Raw genomic sequence first — 21,143 nt, forward strand, 5'->3', positions numbered from 1 at the left:
GAGCGGTTATCTGAGTTATCTTGAACCAGTTTGGACATTCTCAGTTGACCTCTCTCATGAACAAGGCGTTTCTGTCTGCAGAACTGCTGCTCACTGGATGTTTTTTGTTTCTGGCACCATTCTGAGTAAACTCTAGAGACTGTTGTTCTTGAAAATCCCGGGAGATCAGCTTGTCTGGCACAGCTTGTTATGCCACGGTCGAAATCCCTGAGATCACATTTTGACCCCATTGTGGAGTGGAGGGGGCGGGGCCGGGTCCCCAATCGGCCTGATGAGGCGGCCGGTGACGATGGTTCGAGAGAGAGAGAGAATTACGGGCATGTCCGTCATGTGTGTGTTTATGTTCATGTGTTTGTGCTTTTGGTACAAGTTTGCGTTAAATTATGATTTATGTTGACAAGCCGGTTCTCCCCTCCTCCTTGCCCATCATTAACTGTGTTACATTGGTGCGGAAAGCCCGTGAAGGAGGAGGGATGCCCGTTGCAGAGTCCTTGACAGTAGCCCGACCGCCCGGATGCGGGGAATGGCCGCCGTCCGCGGGGCAAGTGGGGACTGGATACCCCGACCGCCTGGAGCGAGGGAGCCGCTGCCGGGGCGGAGGAGTGCCCTGCCGTCCCCAGAGACGCGGAGGGGTCGAGGGAGACCACCGTCCGCGAGGGAAGGAGGGAAAAACTCCCCGACCGCCCGGAGCGGTAGGGCCGCTGCCAGGGGCGGAGGAGTGTCCCCATTTGCTGCCAGAAAAGCAGAGGGGCGTTCTGCCCGCTGGGGTCGGAGGTTTGACTCCGGTTCGCCCAGGGTTGGAGCGGCTGTTGTCCACCTGAGTGTGGAGGAGTGTTCGTGGACCTCGCGACGGTACATCAGAGAACTGGTGAGTGAGCTTTTTCTCTCTCTCTCTTTCGCACCGTGTTGGCCTTTTCCTTCACCTATTTTTTTTGTTTTGTTGTTATTGTTGTCTTCCCCTCCTGTCTCCTCCCAGGGCGAGGAAGGCGGGGATGACCACACGGGACGCAAGATACACCCCGCCCCAGGGATGGGGGGGGGGGGGTGTACATCATGCTGGTGGCACCCCGGCCTGAGATAACGCTGGGAGGATTGTGGAGCGGAGGGGGGCGGGGCCGGGTCGGAATATTGCGCGCCCGGTCCACAATCGGCCTGATGAGGCGCGCGAGGGATAAAAGGCGGCCGGTGACGATGGTTCGAGAGAGAGAGAATTACAGGCATGTCTGTCATGTGTGTGTTTATGTTCATGTGTTTGTGCTTTTGGTTTAAGTTTGCATTAAATTATGATTTATGTTTACAAGCCGGTTCTCGCCTCCTCCTTGCCCATCATTAACTGTGTTACACCCATTTTGACGGTTGATGTGGACATTAACTGAAGCTCATGAACCATATCTGCAAGGTTTTATGCATTGCACTGCAGCAACATGATTGGCTGATTAGATAGGTAAGTAGGTTAACAGGTGTTCCTAATAAAATGCTCAATCTGGGTATATAAATGTATAAGAGAAAGCATATATTTGAGATCCTGTTGTGTAACTTGACAACAGTGGACAATTTTATACCATTTCTAAATGCCTTTTGCAGTTAACTACAACAGTCCTTCTGTGTTACACATGAATCTTTAAAAATGCTAATTTGATATGTTGTCCGTCAATTTACATGACGTCATAAAAACTGCATGCATTAATAATGAATTCAATAAGAAGATATTAATGCAGTTTAAAATAGTTTTAGATGGAATATAAAGGAGGAAAAGGAGTTTAAAGAGAAAATAACAGCCTCTTTGATTGAAGAAGAAAGTTTAGAAAGTTAAAAGACGTGCAGACTGTGCCTTCTTAAAACTAGTGCCTTTTTTGTTGGAACGCACTTTCTGCTTTGTAAATGATATTTCTTGCTGGGAGAATTTATTAGTGTCAGGAAGGACAGAGGAATGTTGCTCGACTTCGGGCCTCAGTTATGCTGAATGACTCCCTCTACACGGATCGTTGCAGGTGTCTTCTCAATCGCAGCAGGTAACACAAAAGCTGAGGAGCTTTTTCCTGTGGTTGCTTGATCTCTCCTTTATCCTCCACAGAGCATCACTCCTGTTTTTATTCCTTTTTCAAATCCATTTAAATTCAGACGTCATGGTCTGTCAAACTTCGGGTCCCCAAAAGACACATTTACAAGCTTAAGAACTAAATAAAATGTGTCTATTTGCATCTCAAGAATTATAACAATGCAAATAACCTCTGGTATTCATTACTTACCAGATGGTTTTCATTCAAACTGACTTACAGTACACTAATTTCTAAGACAGGCCCAGTCGGGAGAAAGCTGCAGGTAAGTGCTTTGCTCAAGGGCACAGTGGTGCTATGGCTTCCTTTGTAACACTCCACTTCAAAGGTTCGCCAGCTCAGAGCTTTTGCCTAGAACCACAGTACCAAAATTGTTTGTCGTATCCAGAGGTGGGTAGAGTAGCCAATAAACGTACTCAAAAATACAAAAAAAAAAGTTACTCAAGTAGAAGTAAAATGTGTTTTTTTTTTTCTTTGTTTTTGAAAGTGAATTGTGACAGGCACTAATCCCGGTCACGGAACACTCTCTTCAACATAAAATCACCTTGCACCCCCACATCTTTCACGCGCGCACCTTGATGTACACGTGTATGTTTACATGGATTTAAACAGTTAATCAGCCTGAAGTAGCTGCGATAGTTGCCAGTACAACCACGAGGGTGCGAGGTAAATACGTAAATACTACTCATGAAATGCAGGATGTGGGACAGAGCGCACTGATATATTGCTGCACTGATATAAAAATGTATACTTAAAAACTGATGTCATAAGAGCCCAGTAGCAGAATCACCCTGAAAATGACCATCACCATGTCACAGAAAAGCCTGCAGCATGCTGCCTTAAATTGGAGCTGCAATTTTAATCTTGAAATATCAACTAGCCTTGGTGGAAAATGGTGTTGAATGATGAAACTATTCTTATTTCACAGTGCTGAGTGAAGAAAGTGTTTCACTTAGTTAGAAGAGCATGATGCTGCTGTGATGGACGCTTGAGTGACAGTCAGTGACAGAGTGTGCAGCTGTGTGAACTTCTGCTGCCGTAAAAGTCCCATTCAATAATCTCTCAATAAATTACACATTAATTCAAATTAAACCCAGTAATGTAATGTCAGGAACGCCACCCATTGTAACTCTGTTTATTAGAAATGTACTTGAGAGTAAAAATGACCCACTTTTAAACCTACTCTAAAAGTATATTAAAAAAAAGTTACTCATGTAAACGTAGCAGAGTAAATGTAGCATGTTACTACCCACCTCTGGTCACATCACGTAAACATTTTTTTTTAAAAATCAAGCATGGGGGGTCTGGGTAGCTCAGCAAGAAATACGCTGACTATCACCCCTGGAGTTGCGAGTTCGAATCAGGGCATGCTGAGTGACTCCAGCCATGACTCCTAAGTGGCCGAGTTGCTAAGGAGGGTAGAGTCACACAGGGTAACTTCCTCATAGTTGCCATAAAGTGGTTCTCACTCTCGATGGGGTGCGTAGTTAGTTGTGCATGGATGCCGTGGAGAATAGCGTGAAGCTTCCACATGCGCTACTTCTCCACGGTAATGTGCTCAACAAGCCACGTGATAAGATGCACGGATTTACAGTCTCAGACGTGGAGGAAACTGAGATTCGTCCACCGCCACCTGGATTGAGTTGAGTCACTACACTACCACGAGGACCTAGAGCGCATTTGGGGATTCCAAATTGGGGTGAAAAATGGGAGAACTATGTATCTTTGTGCTCTCTAGCAAAATCTGACAGGAGCAGAAGTCATAGCATGCTAATTTCATGTTGATATTATGTTATGTTATACGATTAAACATTTGACATGGAAATATTACGTGCTTTATCTTCATCAAACAACAATCTTATTTACATATTTGAAAGAATTTTACACTTAAATCGCTTTTCTGACACTACACTCACTTTTAAAAAGAGAACATGGGACTCTCCTTAGCCACCACCAGTAAGCGGTATGCTTAATATGATTATTCAAGTGTTTTATCTACTATTTTTATTTAATTTTTTTAATCTTTTCTCCCAATTTGGAATGCCCAATTCCCACTACTTAGTAGGTCCTCGTGGTGGCGTGGTTACACACCTCAATCCGAGTGATGGGGGACAAGTCTCAGTTGCTCTGTTCCGCTTCTGAGATGCTTCCATGTCCAAGCATTAAAGCAGGTAAACAACTTTGCCAAATGAATAACAGATAAACATCTATCTAGACTGCAACGATGTTGTCCTGAACTGAGTGAACATTTTTTAAATGAGTTGAACAGTGTAGTTAGTTTCTCCAGCCTGAACACAAGACAGCTGGCACGTCATGTCCGCACTGTGTATGCGGACATGACGCAATGACGCAAGGATGAACATCGTAAACCAACGATTGCATGCCAAATCGATGACTGTGGAACTTTTGAACCAGAACGAACAAATGCAGTTCTTCCTCAGAACGAACCGAAATAAAAAACATTTACTTTTTAGTCTCTGATCCTAACTATGTACCATTATATTATTAGGTTAGCTTATTTTAGTTCATTTTTGGCATTTAGCATGGTTTTTCTGGGCTCTACATGATGCTAACTAACAGACCAAATGACAACCACTGCTTTATTTGAAGTGAGGCTAGCAGCTAATTATCTCTAATTATAGCTGTAATCATTGTGATAGGGGAATACAAAGAGATAGACAGAGAAAGCGAATTAAAGAAAAAAAAAGAAGAAGATTGTGCTAACATAAGGAAAGACAGAGAGATCAAAAGATGAGAAAACGAGAGAGGGTACCAGAGAGAGTAAGCTTACCTTTTCTGTGTAGAAAGCCTTGACCTCTGGCTGGATTGAATCAAAATCTCCACTTATGTAGTCTGGGAGAAAACTTAATGGCATGAAAGAGAGAGGGAGAGAGATAGAAAGTAATGAGAGACAGTAGGGGGGAGGAGGAGAGTTGATGGGTAAAAAAAAGTTCAATTTGTGCAGCCATCAGATGCTTTATTCAAGTGAAATGAAGGTGCGTCTCTGACACGGGCCATGGAAAGCTTCAGTGACAGAACTCCAGCAGAGTCATTCAGTGCCTGCCAGTCACAGTGTTATCTGTCCCCTGACATGACAAAAGTGACACCAACAGCCTCTGTGACATGAGGGGCTGAGAGAATTGATGCCCAATGTGTCCCTCACTCTAAACTAGATTTTCAACATATGAAAGCAATGACATGGTTTTCCTCTCTTAGATGGACAGAATATTACTTTTGAGAAAGGCGTTTCATGTTCAGGCTTCTTTCGTTCCATTCCCTGAGTGTAGAAAAGCAGCGCCGGTATCAGTAGGCATTAAAGCATAAAGAGTCAACATTACGATTTCACGCTCTGCTGGGCGGAGTAGGTAGCCGGTGAATGAGCAGAGCCATGCTGGCGTGTTGGTTTAACAGCAACACTGTAACGGATTACAGCGGGAGCTCTGTCTACATCTCACTGCCGCATTTGTGTCCCAACAAAGAGAATACTGGTATGTTGTGAGCTCTAGAAAAGCTAGGTATTACTATAACTGTGTTAGAAGCTGGTTGTTCTCACAAAAATTACTTGACTGTTGCAACATTTTTAAAATGTAATTTGTAATTATTAGAGGTCGACCGATTAATCGGCCGATTTTTAGCATTTTTTACATAATCGGCATCGGCCAATTTCCAAGTATATCAAGCCGATTACTAGGCAGGCGCATCTGTGGGCAGCCTAGTGTTGTTGTGGAACACGTGTTCGATGCACACTGCCCCTAGAGTCATTTTCCAGCAGAGTGAGCAGACCTCATCCAGTGCCTATAAGGAAGGAGCTAAGTTCCTTGGAGAAAACAGTAAGGATTAAATTTGTATAACTTATTTATATTTAATTAAAAACTTTTGATATTTTACTGCCAACTTCGAGAAAAAACGCGACATGATGTTCGGCTACTTTGAATATTGATAGCGTAGTTGAAGTTGCATTATCACAGCAGAAGGGTTGCTATCATGTCACAATAAGTAAGCAAGAATTTTGCAATTACAGACTTTTATTTGTTCTGTTTGTGTGTCTTATATTTGAGAGGGTTGTCACTCAATGCAGAGAAATAAGTAATAAAAAAGATACCAACGCACTATATGCTATTGAAGGACTGGCTTTGGTAAGCTCGGACGTTACGGTTCTGCTGTCAGTACTGGAGAAATTAAGAAAATACATGTATTATTGCTATAAAGAGAAAGTTATTTTATCTCGCCAGCCATTTCTATGTATAATAATTCTATGAAACCATTGTCTGTGATGCAATTTAGCTATTCGCAGTCAGAGAGAGAGAGAGAGAGAGAGAGAGAGAGAGAGAGAGAGAGAGAGAGAGATCTCGCGCACAGCGAGCACAACACAGCCCAGCTAAATGAGTGACAGAACTAAACATTCAAACGTAGCCTGGTTTAGATCTGTGATATTAGTCTGATTTTATTTTATATTTCGCCTTCCAAAGATTATAAAAAGAATATTTATACATAAGCCGCATTCTGTCTAGCACAACTTCCTTCCCTTCACAGCGGTGCACTGACATTTCTCCCTAAAACTCAAACTTAACGTCAGAATCAGCACGATCGGTGATTGTTGTAAAATGCTACTGTTGCTAAACTGTGGGACGCGTTTAATAATAAAATAGCGCAAGAGATACCGTTCCCAAGGCGGCGCGCGCTCCGAAACAGACAGCAACGTGACAAGCAAAGTATAGACTACTTTGGGTTTCATGTGCGCATCTAAACGATCAACTATACACAAAAATATGTCTAAACGACCGACTTGGAGATTCACTTAAACACAGTTTATGTCTTAAATGGACGTAGTTATGGAAATAGTTGGGAGAATATATGCTGCATCAGGAGTCTATTAGATCTGAATTCGGTCTTAAAGGGGAAGCATCCTATAAACATGCCGACGATTGAGCCATTACTGCGAATCAAACAACAAAAGGCAAAGAGAAAATCACTTACAGCTCTTCAATGAATAACTTATGCATTAATAAGCATTAATCTATCTATGATAAACTATGCAGTGTTATTTTACAATTGATTACTAGATTATTAGATTTCTTTTTAGACCACATGTTAGTAGACCTTCCTGAAATTAAATCACTGTGCCTATATAACGTTTATCTTAAAAAGAACTGTTAAGAATACCGTTAAAGTACCGGATCGATAAGCAGTATCGGTAAGAGTAGTAATACCATTAAAACCTTAACGATACCCATCCCCAGTTATGCCTGTGCTTCTCTTGGATGCTCTGAATATTGGATTACGTGTCTGGATTGCCCCTTAATTAAAGCTGCATTTGGATCTCAACCTTCGTGTCTCGGAGCAGTTCGTAACACCTGCTTTGTTTATTTAAGATATTTATTATACATTATTTATATAATATGTTTTTACATTATACATTTTTAATTTAAGTGTACAAGTGCAGATTGGTCAAGTGTTCAATAAATTTATTTGTTGAGAAATTTTGTCTATCTTAAGTAATTATTTGGGTTACATTTTATCTTACAAATAAAAGGTTCAAATAAGAGGTTAAAAACAAGCACATATCGGCCAAAATAAATCGGCTGCATTAATCGGCCATCGGCCGACCCGGATTTCAAAAGATCGGCATCGGCCTGAAAAAACCAATATCGGTCGACCTCTAGTAATTATATGGTTCAGTACAAGTATCAGTGGACATTTCGAGGTGAAATGTCACCTCGAAATGTCCACTGTGTGGCACTAAAAGCTAGTTTAATGTTCTCCCAAATAGATGAGGGTTTTAAGGTTGAGTTTTAAATGAACAAAACCTACATCTCTCCCCTTAAACAGCATAATTGTATCATAAAATTTATCATAAATAATCAAAACTGACATCCCTACACTAAACCCTACACCTAAACCTAATCAATAGTGTCATAAAAGCAAATGTGAGTTGAAGCAACCACTTAATTTCATGATGCTTCTAGAACACCTTCTGCTCGACGAGCATGCTTTGCTGGACTCATATGCAGGTTCACGTAGCAAGTACTACAAGCAACCTAATAACATTGTAATAAGCTTGTAAATGTAGTTGGTTATGTAATGCAAACATGAAAATGTATAACCTTTCAGATTACGTTCTATATTAAAGGTGTTTTAATGTCATAAGATAGCACTGTGATTGAAATAGAGCAACAAAAAAAGTGCTTATGAACTCATAATCAGATTTTTTTACTCATGATTTGTGTGAAAGTGAATAAAACTATTTGTTGTTGTAGTGCCTCTATTATTTATTCATGAGGGAACTGCTGTGATACATTGAACAAAGCACGTAAAAATAATATTGGATGGATGGATATGGTGGGATGGATGGATGAATTGGGTGGGTGGGATGGATGGATGGTCTAGCAACCACCCAGAACATCCCAACCACCACTTAGCAATGCCCTAGCTAACAAACAGAACACCCTAACAACTGCTAAGCAATGCAATAAAAGTCTCAGAACACCTTAGCAACATGCCCTAGCAACCACCCAAAACACCTCTATCATGGCACTGTCTTTTGTATGGTTAAGCATCACCCACATTTTCTTAATAATATGCAAAAATGTATTTATTATAATAATTTTCACAATTCACCAATCAGGAGTGATCCACCATCTCATATTGATAATATGTTCAATGTGGTAGGGATGCACTGATACCACTTTTTCTCTTCCGTTCCGATTCCGATATCAGAAATCTCAGTATCGGCCGAGGTCGATCTAATACCAGTGTTGATTTTTTTGCATAATCAGTTTAAAATATCTTTACATTATTGTGTGGAACTATTTGGGTGTACTCTTTAATATGTAAATAAACACAAACCTATTTCAATATAAACGCAAATCTTATTAAAAAATACTTTATTATTAACTAGTATACTGTATCAGCAAAATCAACAGTAATTCCAGTAGTCATCAGAATAAAAGCAGCAACTTTTTTCAACTTTAAAGGATTCAGATCTCTTTTTTTGTTAATTAGCTGTAAGATATCAGCTCATGTTTCATTCACAGTTATTTTTTGGAACCCATTCAACTTAAATATTATTATAGTTTGTAAACGAATGATAATAATATATTATAATAGAAATAGATCTCAAATGTGCAAATGTAACTTTTAAAAACTCATGCTTTTATTTTGACATTCTGAACTCTCAGTAAGTCCTGTAAGTGTGTCTGTTTGTAGGCAAGTTCACAGTAGTTTCATTCGCTGCTTCTTCAAATTCTGGTAAAAAAATAAAGCACCTCCAGTGCCTTGTTCAAAATGCAGATTATAAGTAAACCGAACTATTGAGCATCTACATCTGAGATGCTGTTCGTGAGTCACACTCAAATATTGCGCACTGCGTGAAGGCCAAAAATAGCCGTGAGTGTGTTTTGCCATTCAATTTCGTGCTGGAGCTGCGCATGCATTTTGTACATTTACTTATTAAACACAGTCTTTTGTGATTCACAGAGCTATCGCACGTCTTCAAGTGGCTTTGAATAAAATGCATGAGTCATATGAACTACTTTAATGGTGTTTTAATGTTTCTTTTATGTCATTTTTGGAGCTTGTCAGTTACTGAACATGACTAACACACAGTAACGGATTTGGATCGGGCTCGTTGGACCGAAACCCAATCCGTCTAAAAGCTTCAGTATCGGAGTGGATCGGTGCATCCTTACATTGTGGTTTTATAATTTGGCCTATTTCTGCACACAAAATATATGGCATATTAATATGAGGCTTCAGGGAAATGTTATAAATGTTCCATTCTATGTATACCATACTCAAATCACAAGACAGAAATCACAATAGTACCAGTGAAATGGTGCACATCTTGCAAACCCTCACTGGCTTTAATCCAGTATTCACTGTAAGAGAAAAAGCAATTCACAGCAACGATTCCCAAAGTTTCCTCTCTGTGTTCTATGTACTCCAATGGACCCGGAGTTAAACAAGAAACCATAAATAACCCTCAGCAGTGACAGTTCTGTGGCCACATTAAAGTGAAGCTAAATGAAACCATTCCTTTTGACATTTTATCAGCAAAACACTTATTCCCACCGCAAAGCACAAATTGGAGCCAAAATACACCTCTTTTACATTCAAATTAAAGTGTCACTTAAAGTTAATCGTAATGCAGAGACTATTCCTTGTTGAAGAGAACTCGATTTTGGTCGGCACGGGGAAAATTAGAATTAAGAATTGGAGTAATTCCAGAAGGTCAAGACTGCCGCCAATGGGAGACCACAGACCGCACACCTCTCGCATTGGATGGTTGATTCATTTTATCACAGCACAAAGAGACAGGACAGACAGACAAGATCACAGTAACTGGTTTTGGCTTTCTTGTTCTTTCCTTGTTAGGCACTCTAATATTACATCTTCAAGTATGTCAAAGTGGGTAGGTGAAAATTGGTCTCCCATGTGACATTCAAATGAGAACAAAACGAGATGCAAATCCTTGAATTTCTTCTATTTTGATGCAGCTGCTCTTTGCTAATAAATGATACGACTGTTCATCAAAAGGAAAGCTTTAGTATAGTGTGAATTTTCACTCTATTTTTATTTTATTTTTTACGTTAATAAGCCCACTCAGGACTTAAATAACAGATCTTCGGCTTTATGCCTGGCAGATTCACACACCCATCTGAATATCAAGAGACCTCTTCAGCTGTTGCTTCATTACAGACAGTCTGGTGAAATCATGAAGCCGCCCCTCCTGAGTGGATCATCTGAGCAGGCGATCAGCTTTTGATTATGCCTCAGAGTTCATTTTCGACTCCTTCATAATCAGCAAAGGTCACACAAGTGCTTCAAAACAAGCACATCCTCACAACTTCCACAAGGCAAAACAACATTGCATTAATGTGCTTTTGCATCCATGGGTCACATCTAATGTTAAAATCAGTCTGATTTGTAAGTCTATACAATAAGTTACATAAGAGGTAATGGGAAACAGACAAAAATGATTAATTCTGTTTTTGTGTTATTTTTACATTTAAAACGCAAGATTTCATATTGCATATTTTTTGATTCTAGGCTTAGGGATAATCTTATATGTACATATATTCAGCTACTCTTATATGTCATCTTGATTTAGTTACGTTAATAACAGTCATAATTGTTCAGACTAATAATGCAAGTGAAGTACATTATCTACATTTAATTAGGTAAAAAATATGCCCACAAAGTAAAGTTGATTTAATGGTAATTTATATATTTACAATTTCTCATTGTTAGTTCATGTTATTTCATAAGGCATTCATTTATGTTAACATATACATACAAATGTATTCATTGTTCATCGTTAGGTCATGTTAATTGATGTAGATAATTAATGTTAACGTATACAATGGGGCTCAGGTTGTAGAGCGGGTTGGCAACTAACCGTAGGGTTGGTGGTTCAATTCCTGGCCCACATGCCGAAGTGTCCTTGGGCAAGACACCGAACCCCAAGTTGTTCCCAATGGCAGGGTAGTGCCTTGCATGGCAGCTCTGCCGTCATTGGTGTGTGAATGTGTGAGAGTCACAGTTTAAAGCACTTTAAAAACCGCTAAGGTTAAAAAAAAGAGCTATATAAGTGCAACCTTTTTGCAAAGTGCTACCAAGGAAGTTAAAAATACATTGCATTGTTGAAGCACCTGTGACTTTTGAAGGATCCAAGGATTAGAAACGACAGCCAAAGTTTATTTTTATTCGCCTGTAGCAGATTGTGTGACAAATTTCAGTGTGAAATATTTTTAATTGTACTCATTTCACATGCAAAGAGGATAGCCAATAACAGGTCATTTACAATTCTTGAGGGTACAACAGCCAGTTTAATTCTAAGGGTTAGAGAGAAAATGTTGCAGCTTTAAGGCATGGTGTGAAATAAGACAATACAATGGACTGAGACATTTTTATTAGACTTGGGTGCAATGTTATAAGTTTAATATTACAATGCTGTATGAATTGATATTTAAAAATTCAATTACATCTTTCAACCTCTCCCTATGTAAAAGGACATTTCAGAGAGCAGCCCTCAATTGTCTGTTTCTGGACCAAACACAGAAAAACAGCAGGGGTTTAAAAAGGAAGATATATTAATATACCAATCTAACAAGTAATAAGATATTGAAGATTCAAGATTACTGCAGAACAACTGCTGCTCATAATCCAGACAGTCTGGGCCCAGAAACCAGTTCCATAATAATGGCCGCCAGCATCTGCAACAGGCAGAATATTGCACGGCACTTTTCATGACCTCCAAGCAATGCCATGTTCACTGCTTCTGTTCAAATAAAACTGAGCTTTCTAAATTAATCAAAGAGTAAAAGTAAATGCAGTAATTATATTTAAGGCACTGTGAGATAATAACAGGATATGTCTTGAACTGTGGACCAACTTATCTGAAGATTGTCCTATCTGTCAGCTCCTGTTTGCTCAGGGAGATTAAAAAATTAGTAATCACTGTGGATGTAATTACGCAAGGCCAGAGGTCTGCCAAACATATGAAATGCGTTTCATCTCACCACCAACAGCACTTGAGGGAATGCACAATCAATGGTCAAGGCAAATCAGCTTCTGCTCACAAATGAGCACAAAACAATGGCAAGATGCCACAATGAGAAGCTTGGTTTACAGTACCATTAGTCACACTCTGTAGTTTTGTGGAAGTTACTAGACGTCAACAATTTTCAAATAATCCCCTTAAAAAAATAACTCACCCATTTATGTGGTTCCAGACTTTTGACTTTCAATTTTATGTGGAACATAATTTTTTTTTATTGATATTCCAATCCATCTTTTCAATACCATGGCTATATAAGAGTAGAGTAAGTTGTCGATCCGCTCAAATATTCGGTGAAGTGCAATCGCTTAACTCCAACGCTCAAGTTCAAAAGTCATCGCTCAGCTTCTTGCTCACGCGCGCTCATTAGCGAAAGCGATGTTGGATTGGAGGGGCATGAAATAGGAAAGAAATTAGACATAATGTATTGACAACATTCTTGTTTATTTATTTATTTTTGCACTAGGTTGGTTTCCCAATTTGGAACGCCCAATTCCCAAATGTGCTCTAAATCCTCATGGTGGAATAGTAACTTTCCTCAATCTGGGTGGCGGAGGATGAATCTCAGTAGCTTCTGCTTCGGAGACCGTCAATTCCGCACATCTTATCACGTTGCCGATTTATAATTCTAGGCTACGGTGGTTAGGGCATAGCCTACGGTGTAACTTGACATGCAACTCTTCAAAAATGTAACTGCATGATGCTTCGACACAGATTACAACAGCTGTGATTTGCACTTTGTAACTAGAGACCCCCCCCAGGGTGTGGCCCAGGACAGGGCATAAGTGAAGCGTGTTTTAGTGCTAGAGAAAAATATTCAAGAATACAGTGCAGAAAGATCAGATATGATGTAACCGGCACTGTTGTTTTGTCGCACTGCTCACTAGAGATGTTGAGAGGGCGTAACCGTTGTCATGATGTCTTGCAGTCAAGATTAAATCAATCTGGGGTCCGGATCCAGAACGCGGTGACTTGCGTAGCGGGGTCAAAAGGAACTTCATACAGTCTGAGACTGCGTTTCCACTGAAGTGGAAGAAATCCACACAAAGCCACTCCCGACGCTAGGGAACCGCTTGCCCCGCACTGCTGTCAATTTACAATCCACCTCGCGAACTTGACGCTCAGCTTCCATAGGAAGAAATTGAAAGTGCTCGCTCACCACGCGCCAGTGGATACATACGACAAGAAAGCCAAACTGCCAGTGTTTTTAGCAACACGCATGTCTAGATGTAGAACACAGGCTAAATTTAGAAAATTACTCAAGCTTATCGTCGATATCGTGAGTTTTTTTATCGCAATAAATATTGATATTGTTTTATCACCCAGCCCTATTTGAATGTCTTTGCTTTAAATCACATTGTATTTGTACCAGGGACCATTAAAGCAATTGTCTCAATCAGGAGCATCTCCTGTTTTTATGTTTTGTTTGTGTTTAATGAAGTTACAAGTGAAATGTGGCAAACAATATCTTTTTACATCTTATGAACTCAGTTTTTTTTACCTCATTGCCTCATCTCTGATAATCCACTCTGTTTAAAATCTTGGACTTAATACAGCAGCCAACACTAGATATTATGTAGAAGCACAGACATATTAATGTGGCTGCACAAGAAATGTAGCACATTCTGGGAGCGGAAAGTGAGCGCCTCGTGAGCGGCCGGAGCAGGGCTCAGTGCAGACTCGTGAAACGCTCCTTGCTCCAGTGAAAATTGAGATCGCTCCCGCTCAGCTCACATGCTCTGATAGTGACTCACTTTAAAGCTTAAAAAAGGAGCCAAAAGTAGTCCATGTGTACTATGCGTCATATTCAAAGTCTTCTGAAGCACTATGATTTAGAAATTTAAGTCATTTTCAATAAAAAATCTTGCTCTGAATAGATTGTGTTCATGTGAAAACTTGTTTAGTTGCACTGTTTAGTTCAAGTAAGTCACTGTGAATGAGCTTCTCTCACAGCACTCATTATTGAGCAACGAACGTCAAGGTTTTCATAGACAAAAAAATAAAAGGGAGTCATTACCAAATGGATATTAATAAAAAAGTTAAAATCGTGTGCTCCAAATAACATTGAAAGTAACATCGTAACAACATGAGGGTTGTTTCTAACCAATACCTATTGCATGCCTCCAGAAGACACAGAATATGACGTACAAGTCGAATGGACCACTTTTTTTTTTTTTTTACTTTTGGGTCCTTTTGTTTTTTTAAGTTTTACAGTGAGTCCCTATCAACTGCCATTGAAAAGATGGAGCGGGATGTTCATTAAAAATTCTCCTTTTGTGTTCCAGGTGAGTAAATGATGATACAATTTACATTTTTTGGGTAAAATAACCTTTAAATAAAAGGGCCATTTAATTGAAAGTGAAGTCAGAAGAAGCTGTTTCTGTCAATAAGTATCTCCAAACATGCAATATTTTGCTTGCTGCTCAGACCCAATTAATTTCCAAGAGTAGATTCCCTAATGACAACGCATATGGCTAAGTGTCTGCATAAGGCTCTTTACTCCATTCTGGCAGCTTTGAGTAGAATCTACAGATGACAACATAAGCATAAGAATTATAGCAATGACAGGTACAAGAGAATTGATGGATGTGACATAGAACAGGGCCTGTTGTATATGTGCATTCAAAAGATATTATTTATATTTTGAAACGTCCTTTGAGGTGTCTCTGGCAGTGCTGCTGCCAGCTGATAAGCTTAAAACAACAAACTACTGACAATTTCAGTCGATACCAACTTTACTGGCAGTATGCTGAGCGGATCATTAGCTCCTTACGAAGGCTTTCTCACTCCCTTAAATATGCCTGCTATTACAATAAACCAATGTCCTGGAAAAGGAGTTCGTTGTATTGTACAAGGCTCAAAATATGTCTATTTTATCATCTTATGTGCAGCACTTTCAATCCTATTTCAAAGCAATTTTTAATGCCTTATGATTTTTTTAATATTATATCATGTTTAAAAATTTTAAACAGAAAAGCAATTGTTTTGCACATCTAAATAGGAACTCTTGCCACTGGCATCAAGCTCTTATTAACTCAATTAACTGGGCAAATATCTAAAATGCCGTTTTTACTTTGAATTCATAATTTGTCTTGATTGACTTTAAAATGTTTTAATGTATTACCATACATTCAGCCTCAGGTTTGAATCAAGTACAAGCATTTTTGTGTTGTCTTGAAGTGAAGTGAAACCTGTCTAGAAATGATGTTTTATGGTTATGATGACTGATGGATACAGTGATTGTATTTTGAAGTGTCTCAACATATGTATATGTGACTGAAATATAAGCAAATAAACTGACCAAACTAAAACAAGCACGTGTTACAACCCATCACTGTTGTGATTCCAGTGCTTGCAGATTCTGAGCTTTATTTTTAGATGGTTCAGAAAGCCGAGGGGGACCCAAACAAAAGAAAACAATTGAAAACAGTTCTGAAGGGGATAGAAGTGCCCAAATTAAAGGCCTGGAGATGAATCTGGCCTGTCAGGGAGTGACAAAAGGTGATGGATTAGGAGTTAAGTCGCCTGAAAGCACTCTGGCGAGAGGGATACTTGTGGGCTCAGCTACAGGTCCTGGAGTTCTGAGAGTGAACAAAGAGGTGGAATGACAACAGAAACTTGACTTTGCCAGATCCATCTTTGCCAATGAAGTCAATAATGAGAGGGGGTTCTCACCAGGGGCATTTTCTCAGATAAGGAAAGAGAGACAGTGCCTCTTCAAAAAATTTGGATGAGAAAATAATCCACTGCAAACAAACCAAAACACACACACACACACACACACACACACACACACACACACACACACACACACACACACACACACACACACACACACACACACACACACACACAAAGATCAAAGAAACAAAAAAACAAAACATTATTTGCCTCCCTCAAACTCATTGCATTCTCACCGAGTTCCTAAAGTGTAGCTTGAATGCGGTGGTGTAACTGCAAAATGCAGGTGCAGAGTCACATGAGAGAAGGCAATGCCATCACATTGCTGTGACTGTCTGATTACCCTGTCATTCTGTCAATGCAATATACCCATCATGTTTCCAATTGGCCCACAAATCAGGCTGAATGGGTCAAATTGGTGGAAATGGATGGACAAATTATATAACAAACAACAGACCCATCTGACATCTCCACTTCTGCTCAAGTCAGAATCAAAATGAACTTGAAATAACTTCAATCAGTGAGTGAGCCTGGTTTTACAGAGCACTCAGCTTGGTCTCATGTCCATCATTTCACCTGGACTGTTTACTATTTAATAAATAGCATGTTAATATAAACATTTAAAAACATTATATCATTGATTTCTTGTTCATAGCATAAGGTAAATGATGTTCCATATGCATTTAACCCAGAAACTATGTAAACATCACATGGCAATGTAACATGAATTTACATTAGACTAAAAAACCCAAACCCAGAGAGAAGGACTCTACGCAATTAAGGAGTCCACCTTACTGGTTCTCACCTCTCACGATGACCCTCCGTGAGCCGGTACAGATGATTGGCCCCACCGTCTGCACATGCCCGGATCTTGGCTGAAACAACACAGGAAAAGACAGATCTCTGAGGGTCCATTTCAGCTTATTAAAACAAACAGTGTGTTCCTCCACTTTTAATCTTCAGGTGTTTAAAAGAAGCACCCTTAATTGGTTTCCTTCCAACACAGTTTTTCTAGCAAACATGACTGAAGAGAAATATCATTGGAATCAAATTATAAGGCTGTAAGTGTGAAGCCATTTATGAGCCCATCTCGGTAACTGCTGACATGCTGAAATGAAAACAAATACATTATTTTAGATCATGGCCAGGCTGACAGTAATGGCTCCCTCGTGCCTTTCGTGAAAGCACTAATCATTTCAGGATGAAGGTCAGCCTGTCCTGTCAGAATCATCACCGATTCTGATAAGCATGGCGAGTCTTGTCACTTTCAAGGTAAAGCCAGTTGGAAAGCTAAATCCAGTAAACAGGCCAATGGTTTTGAAGAGATGACAGCCAAATCCACATAATGACACTTGATTTGCACTGTACATGATATCTACTACATTATATAATGACATCTTAATTATTAACACAAAAAAAAATACATATATTTTCATAAAACATTTTAAACTTCTACATTATCAACTGGACAAAATCGGATATTCAATCAGTAACAGAATTTGGTAACAATTCAAACCTGTGAATATAATGCATTATAATGGCATCTTAATGCCTTAAAGACACCTTACAATCAGTTGTATGTTCTTGTGTATAATTGTAACCACAATTAAAATTTATTATAACATAGTTTTCTAGAAAATGTAGTAGATTTAGTCAATCATGGCATTCTGCAGTCAAACATGTCTGTATAATCACTGCTAAACTGACTGTAGTCCCAGGTAACCAATTTTCAACACATGGTTTTGAGCTATTTATTTTTTTATTTCTTGAACGACTTCTTGTGTTGTTTCTTTTTAGATCACTTTAAAGAGGTCCGTCTCTTCTCACATTATAACATAATTTGAACTCAAATCAATATTTCATGAATGTACTACCTGCATGTAATATGTGGAATAACGTACACTCAGCATGTTAGTATCTCAAAATACACCACTAGAAGTTGATACAAGCCTCCTTCGGTTTGAATCATCCTGATCACTCTGTCAGGGTTTATTTAGCAATAATGACCAACTGATTGTATTAAAATTAGTCAAAATTTGTGCCCATTCATTGCTATACCTTTAAGGAGTATAATGCATTTGTAATTTATAATCTTTTTTTAAATAAATAATACTCTTCAAAGCATGAATAGTTAAAAATAATAACTGAAGTTACAATAATGAAAATATATAATGCATGAAAATATGTTTAAGGCATTATGTATAATATATATATATATATATATATATATATATATATATATATATATATATATATATATATATATATATATATACACATACATCTTTATGATGCAGTTTATACAGAAGTAAAGCGTTATCCATAAACTAGTTTGCCAATTCAGTGCAGGCTGACAAATCTGAGAAATATGTCACACCATATGTTCAGGTGGGTATGTGTATAAAAAAAAAATCTAAAAGTTACATTAAAATGAGAATCCTGCAGACTTTGAAGTCTGACATGATCAGAAGTTCAGAGGAAGTGCTCTGACTTTTTTGTAGCTTATGAATTAAAGCAGACAGATGTGGGATTCACTCTCTTGACAATAGCAAGAGGTAACAAACATGAATTTAAATCATTGTTCATTTTTGCTGAATTCATTAGTTATTTTAAACCAGGTGCTTTGAGAGTGACTGCTTTCCTTTGAAGATTTTTCTTCCATTTATCACAAGTAGGTAGGTTATAAGCCTACAATTCTATTCTTTAAAAATCACACAATGGGACCGCATTCATAAACAAACAGAGGTGACTTATGTCTTATGCATATATTTTTTTTTATGTGTTCAGAGGAAAATGGAGGCAACATTTTCATGGCTGCGTGAAACAGAAGATTTTCTGGGACAATAATTCAGGTGTTATGCCTGTGAGAGTGAGAAATTGTCACAAAGATCATGCCAAGACAAACGTAATCTTGTCAGCACAGTTGGTTTATGGCCAAATAACAAGAGAATAAGAACTGCATCATATGCCTCATGAATAATGGAATGTGCTTGCACGACACGGTTGAAATCCTAATGGACACATGTAGGCCTTGGGTATATTGTTAAAAACAACCTCTTGTTTTAGGTGCCAAGAACAAGGAGCCATGAATACATTTTAAAGTTTGAAATTTTAAAACAACAGTACAGGCAAGGCTGGACTGGTAATCTGGCATACCGGGCATTTTCCTAGTGGGCCGATGCACTTTGTGGCCTATCAGGGGTGGACTGGCCATCAGGAGAACAGAGCGGGCTGGTGTGTTTGCTGTGAAATGTGCTGAATGGGCCACGATAAGCTAAAATGAGCCGTTGCGTTATGCAGAACGGATGCCCCCAGCTTAACAATTTTGGGCCAGTTGCCATGTAAAATCCCAGGCCGAATTCTCTTCCCAGTCCAGCCCTGAGTACAGGTTAATTGCTACAGCTTTGCACACTTGGTGACAGGAAGGAGTGGGTGAAGGTGTTTGAACAGCACAAAAACGACATTCACTTCCCATGACTCACTTTCAATGACTCAATAAGATTCTTTACTCTTGAAAATATTACATTAATTCCTGCTTACAAGGGTTGTCTTGCTCTGGAAGACTGGAAGAACATAACTTCCACCTTTTCCATCTCTAAACAATGCCTTGGGTAAGATTATACACTTGATAAGGCTTCTTACTAAAATTGTTAGTCAATGCATTGGGTCTTGAGTCAACTAGTTGTAGATCACATGACTTCAGTTGCGCTTGTTCTACACATTGTGATAACGGATGGAAAGTTCCTCTGTCCACAAACTGTGTCCCAGTGTGCTGTCCTGCAAAGACAACATGCATAAACTACACCAACAGCATTGAAACTGAGAAAAATCGCTTGGTGTTTTCATGGATTTTGTAGTTACTGCAGTTTTCCAGATTTCTCTCACTGTGAATTCAGAGACAGTAGGTTGACCCTTTTTTAATTTATTGTTTTTATAATTTAATAAATTTTCCCCCTTTTCTCCCAAGTTGGAATGCCCAATTCCCACTACTTAGTAGGTCCTCGTGGTGGTGTGGTTACTCACCTCAATCCGGGTGGCGGAGGACAAGTCTCAGTTGCCTCCACTTCTGAGACAGTCAGTCAGAGCATCCTATCATGTGGCTCGCTGTGCATGACACTGCGGAGACTCACAGCAAGGGAGCATGATGCTACTCTCCAACTTACAACATCCCACATGCCCCATTGAGAGCGAGAAAACCTAATCATGACCACGAGGAGGTTATCCCATGTGACTCTACCCTCCATAGTAACCGGGCAAATTTGGTTGCCTAGGAGACCTGGCTGTAATCACTCAGCACACCCTAGATTCGAACTCGCGACTGCAAGGGGTGGTAGTCTGAGCTACCCAGGCCCCCATGTTGTGAGTTGTTTTAAGTTGTAAATGATTTGATACAGTGAAGAATGCATATTTTATTTACTCTACACCCAAATCCAAACCCCAACCATAAACTTAACTGTCAGTGGAGTAAATATGTAATCTTAGTGGGAAAATGGAACCCCAAATTTAGGTTTGTCATGTTTTTAGGCAATGTGGTCACTTTCTGCTTACAACGCTACTGTCAGTCGCATCACAGGAGATTGTAAACACACTCGATCAAATGCAAAAACGCCCGAATGGAGATGGCACTTGTCAGTAACTTGGCATAATGAGGCTGATGTCAGGGTACTGGAACATTCGGAAGCAACATATCGAGTTCCCGTGTGATTATGTTGACATTTGTCACTCTGTTTTCTCTGAATCTGAGCATAGTTCAGCAAAACCCATCTGTTACCAGGTTGGGACCTGATTTTGGTCAAAGATAGACATGGAAATTTATAGACTTGACATTAGAAAGTCACAAAAAATTG

General features: G+C 39.3%; 1 protein-coding gene across 5 annotated transcripts in view; it reads right to left on the bottom strand.

Moving 5' to 3' along the window:
* Nucleotides 1-21,143, bottom strand: part of tpk1 (thiamin pyrophosphokinase 1) — a 65,517-nt gene that overhangs the window by 29,929 nt on the left and 14,445 nt on the right. For all 5 annotated transcript variants that reach the window (XM_052113326.1, XM_052113328.1, XM_052113329.1 and 2 more), the window contains 2 exons: nt 17,102-17,171; nt 4,849-4,921 (listed from right to left, as the gene is read on the bottom strand). In XM_052113326.1, coding sequence (XP_051969286.1) covers nt 4,849-4,921; nt 17,102-17,171 — 143 coding nt within the window. The remainder of the gene's footprint in view (nt 1-4,848; nt 4,922-17,101; nt 17,172-21,143) is intronic.

Source organism: Xyrauchen texanus, chromosome 41 (assembly GCF_025860055.1).
Source record: "Xyrauchen texanus isolate HMW12.3.18 chromosome 41, RBS_HiC_50CHRs, whole genome shotgun sequence".
Classification (NCBI taxonomy): Eukaryota; Metazoa; Chordata; class Actinopteri; order Cypriniformes; family Catostomidae; genus Xyrauchen; species Xyrauchen texanus.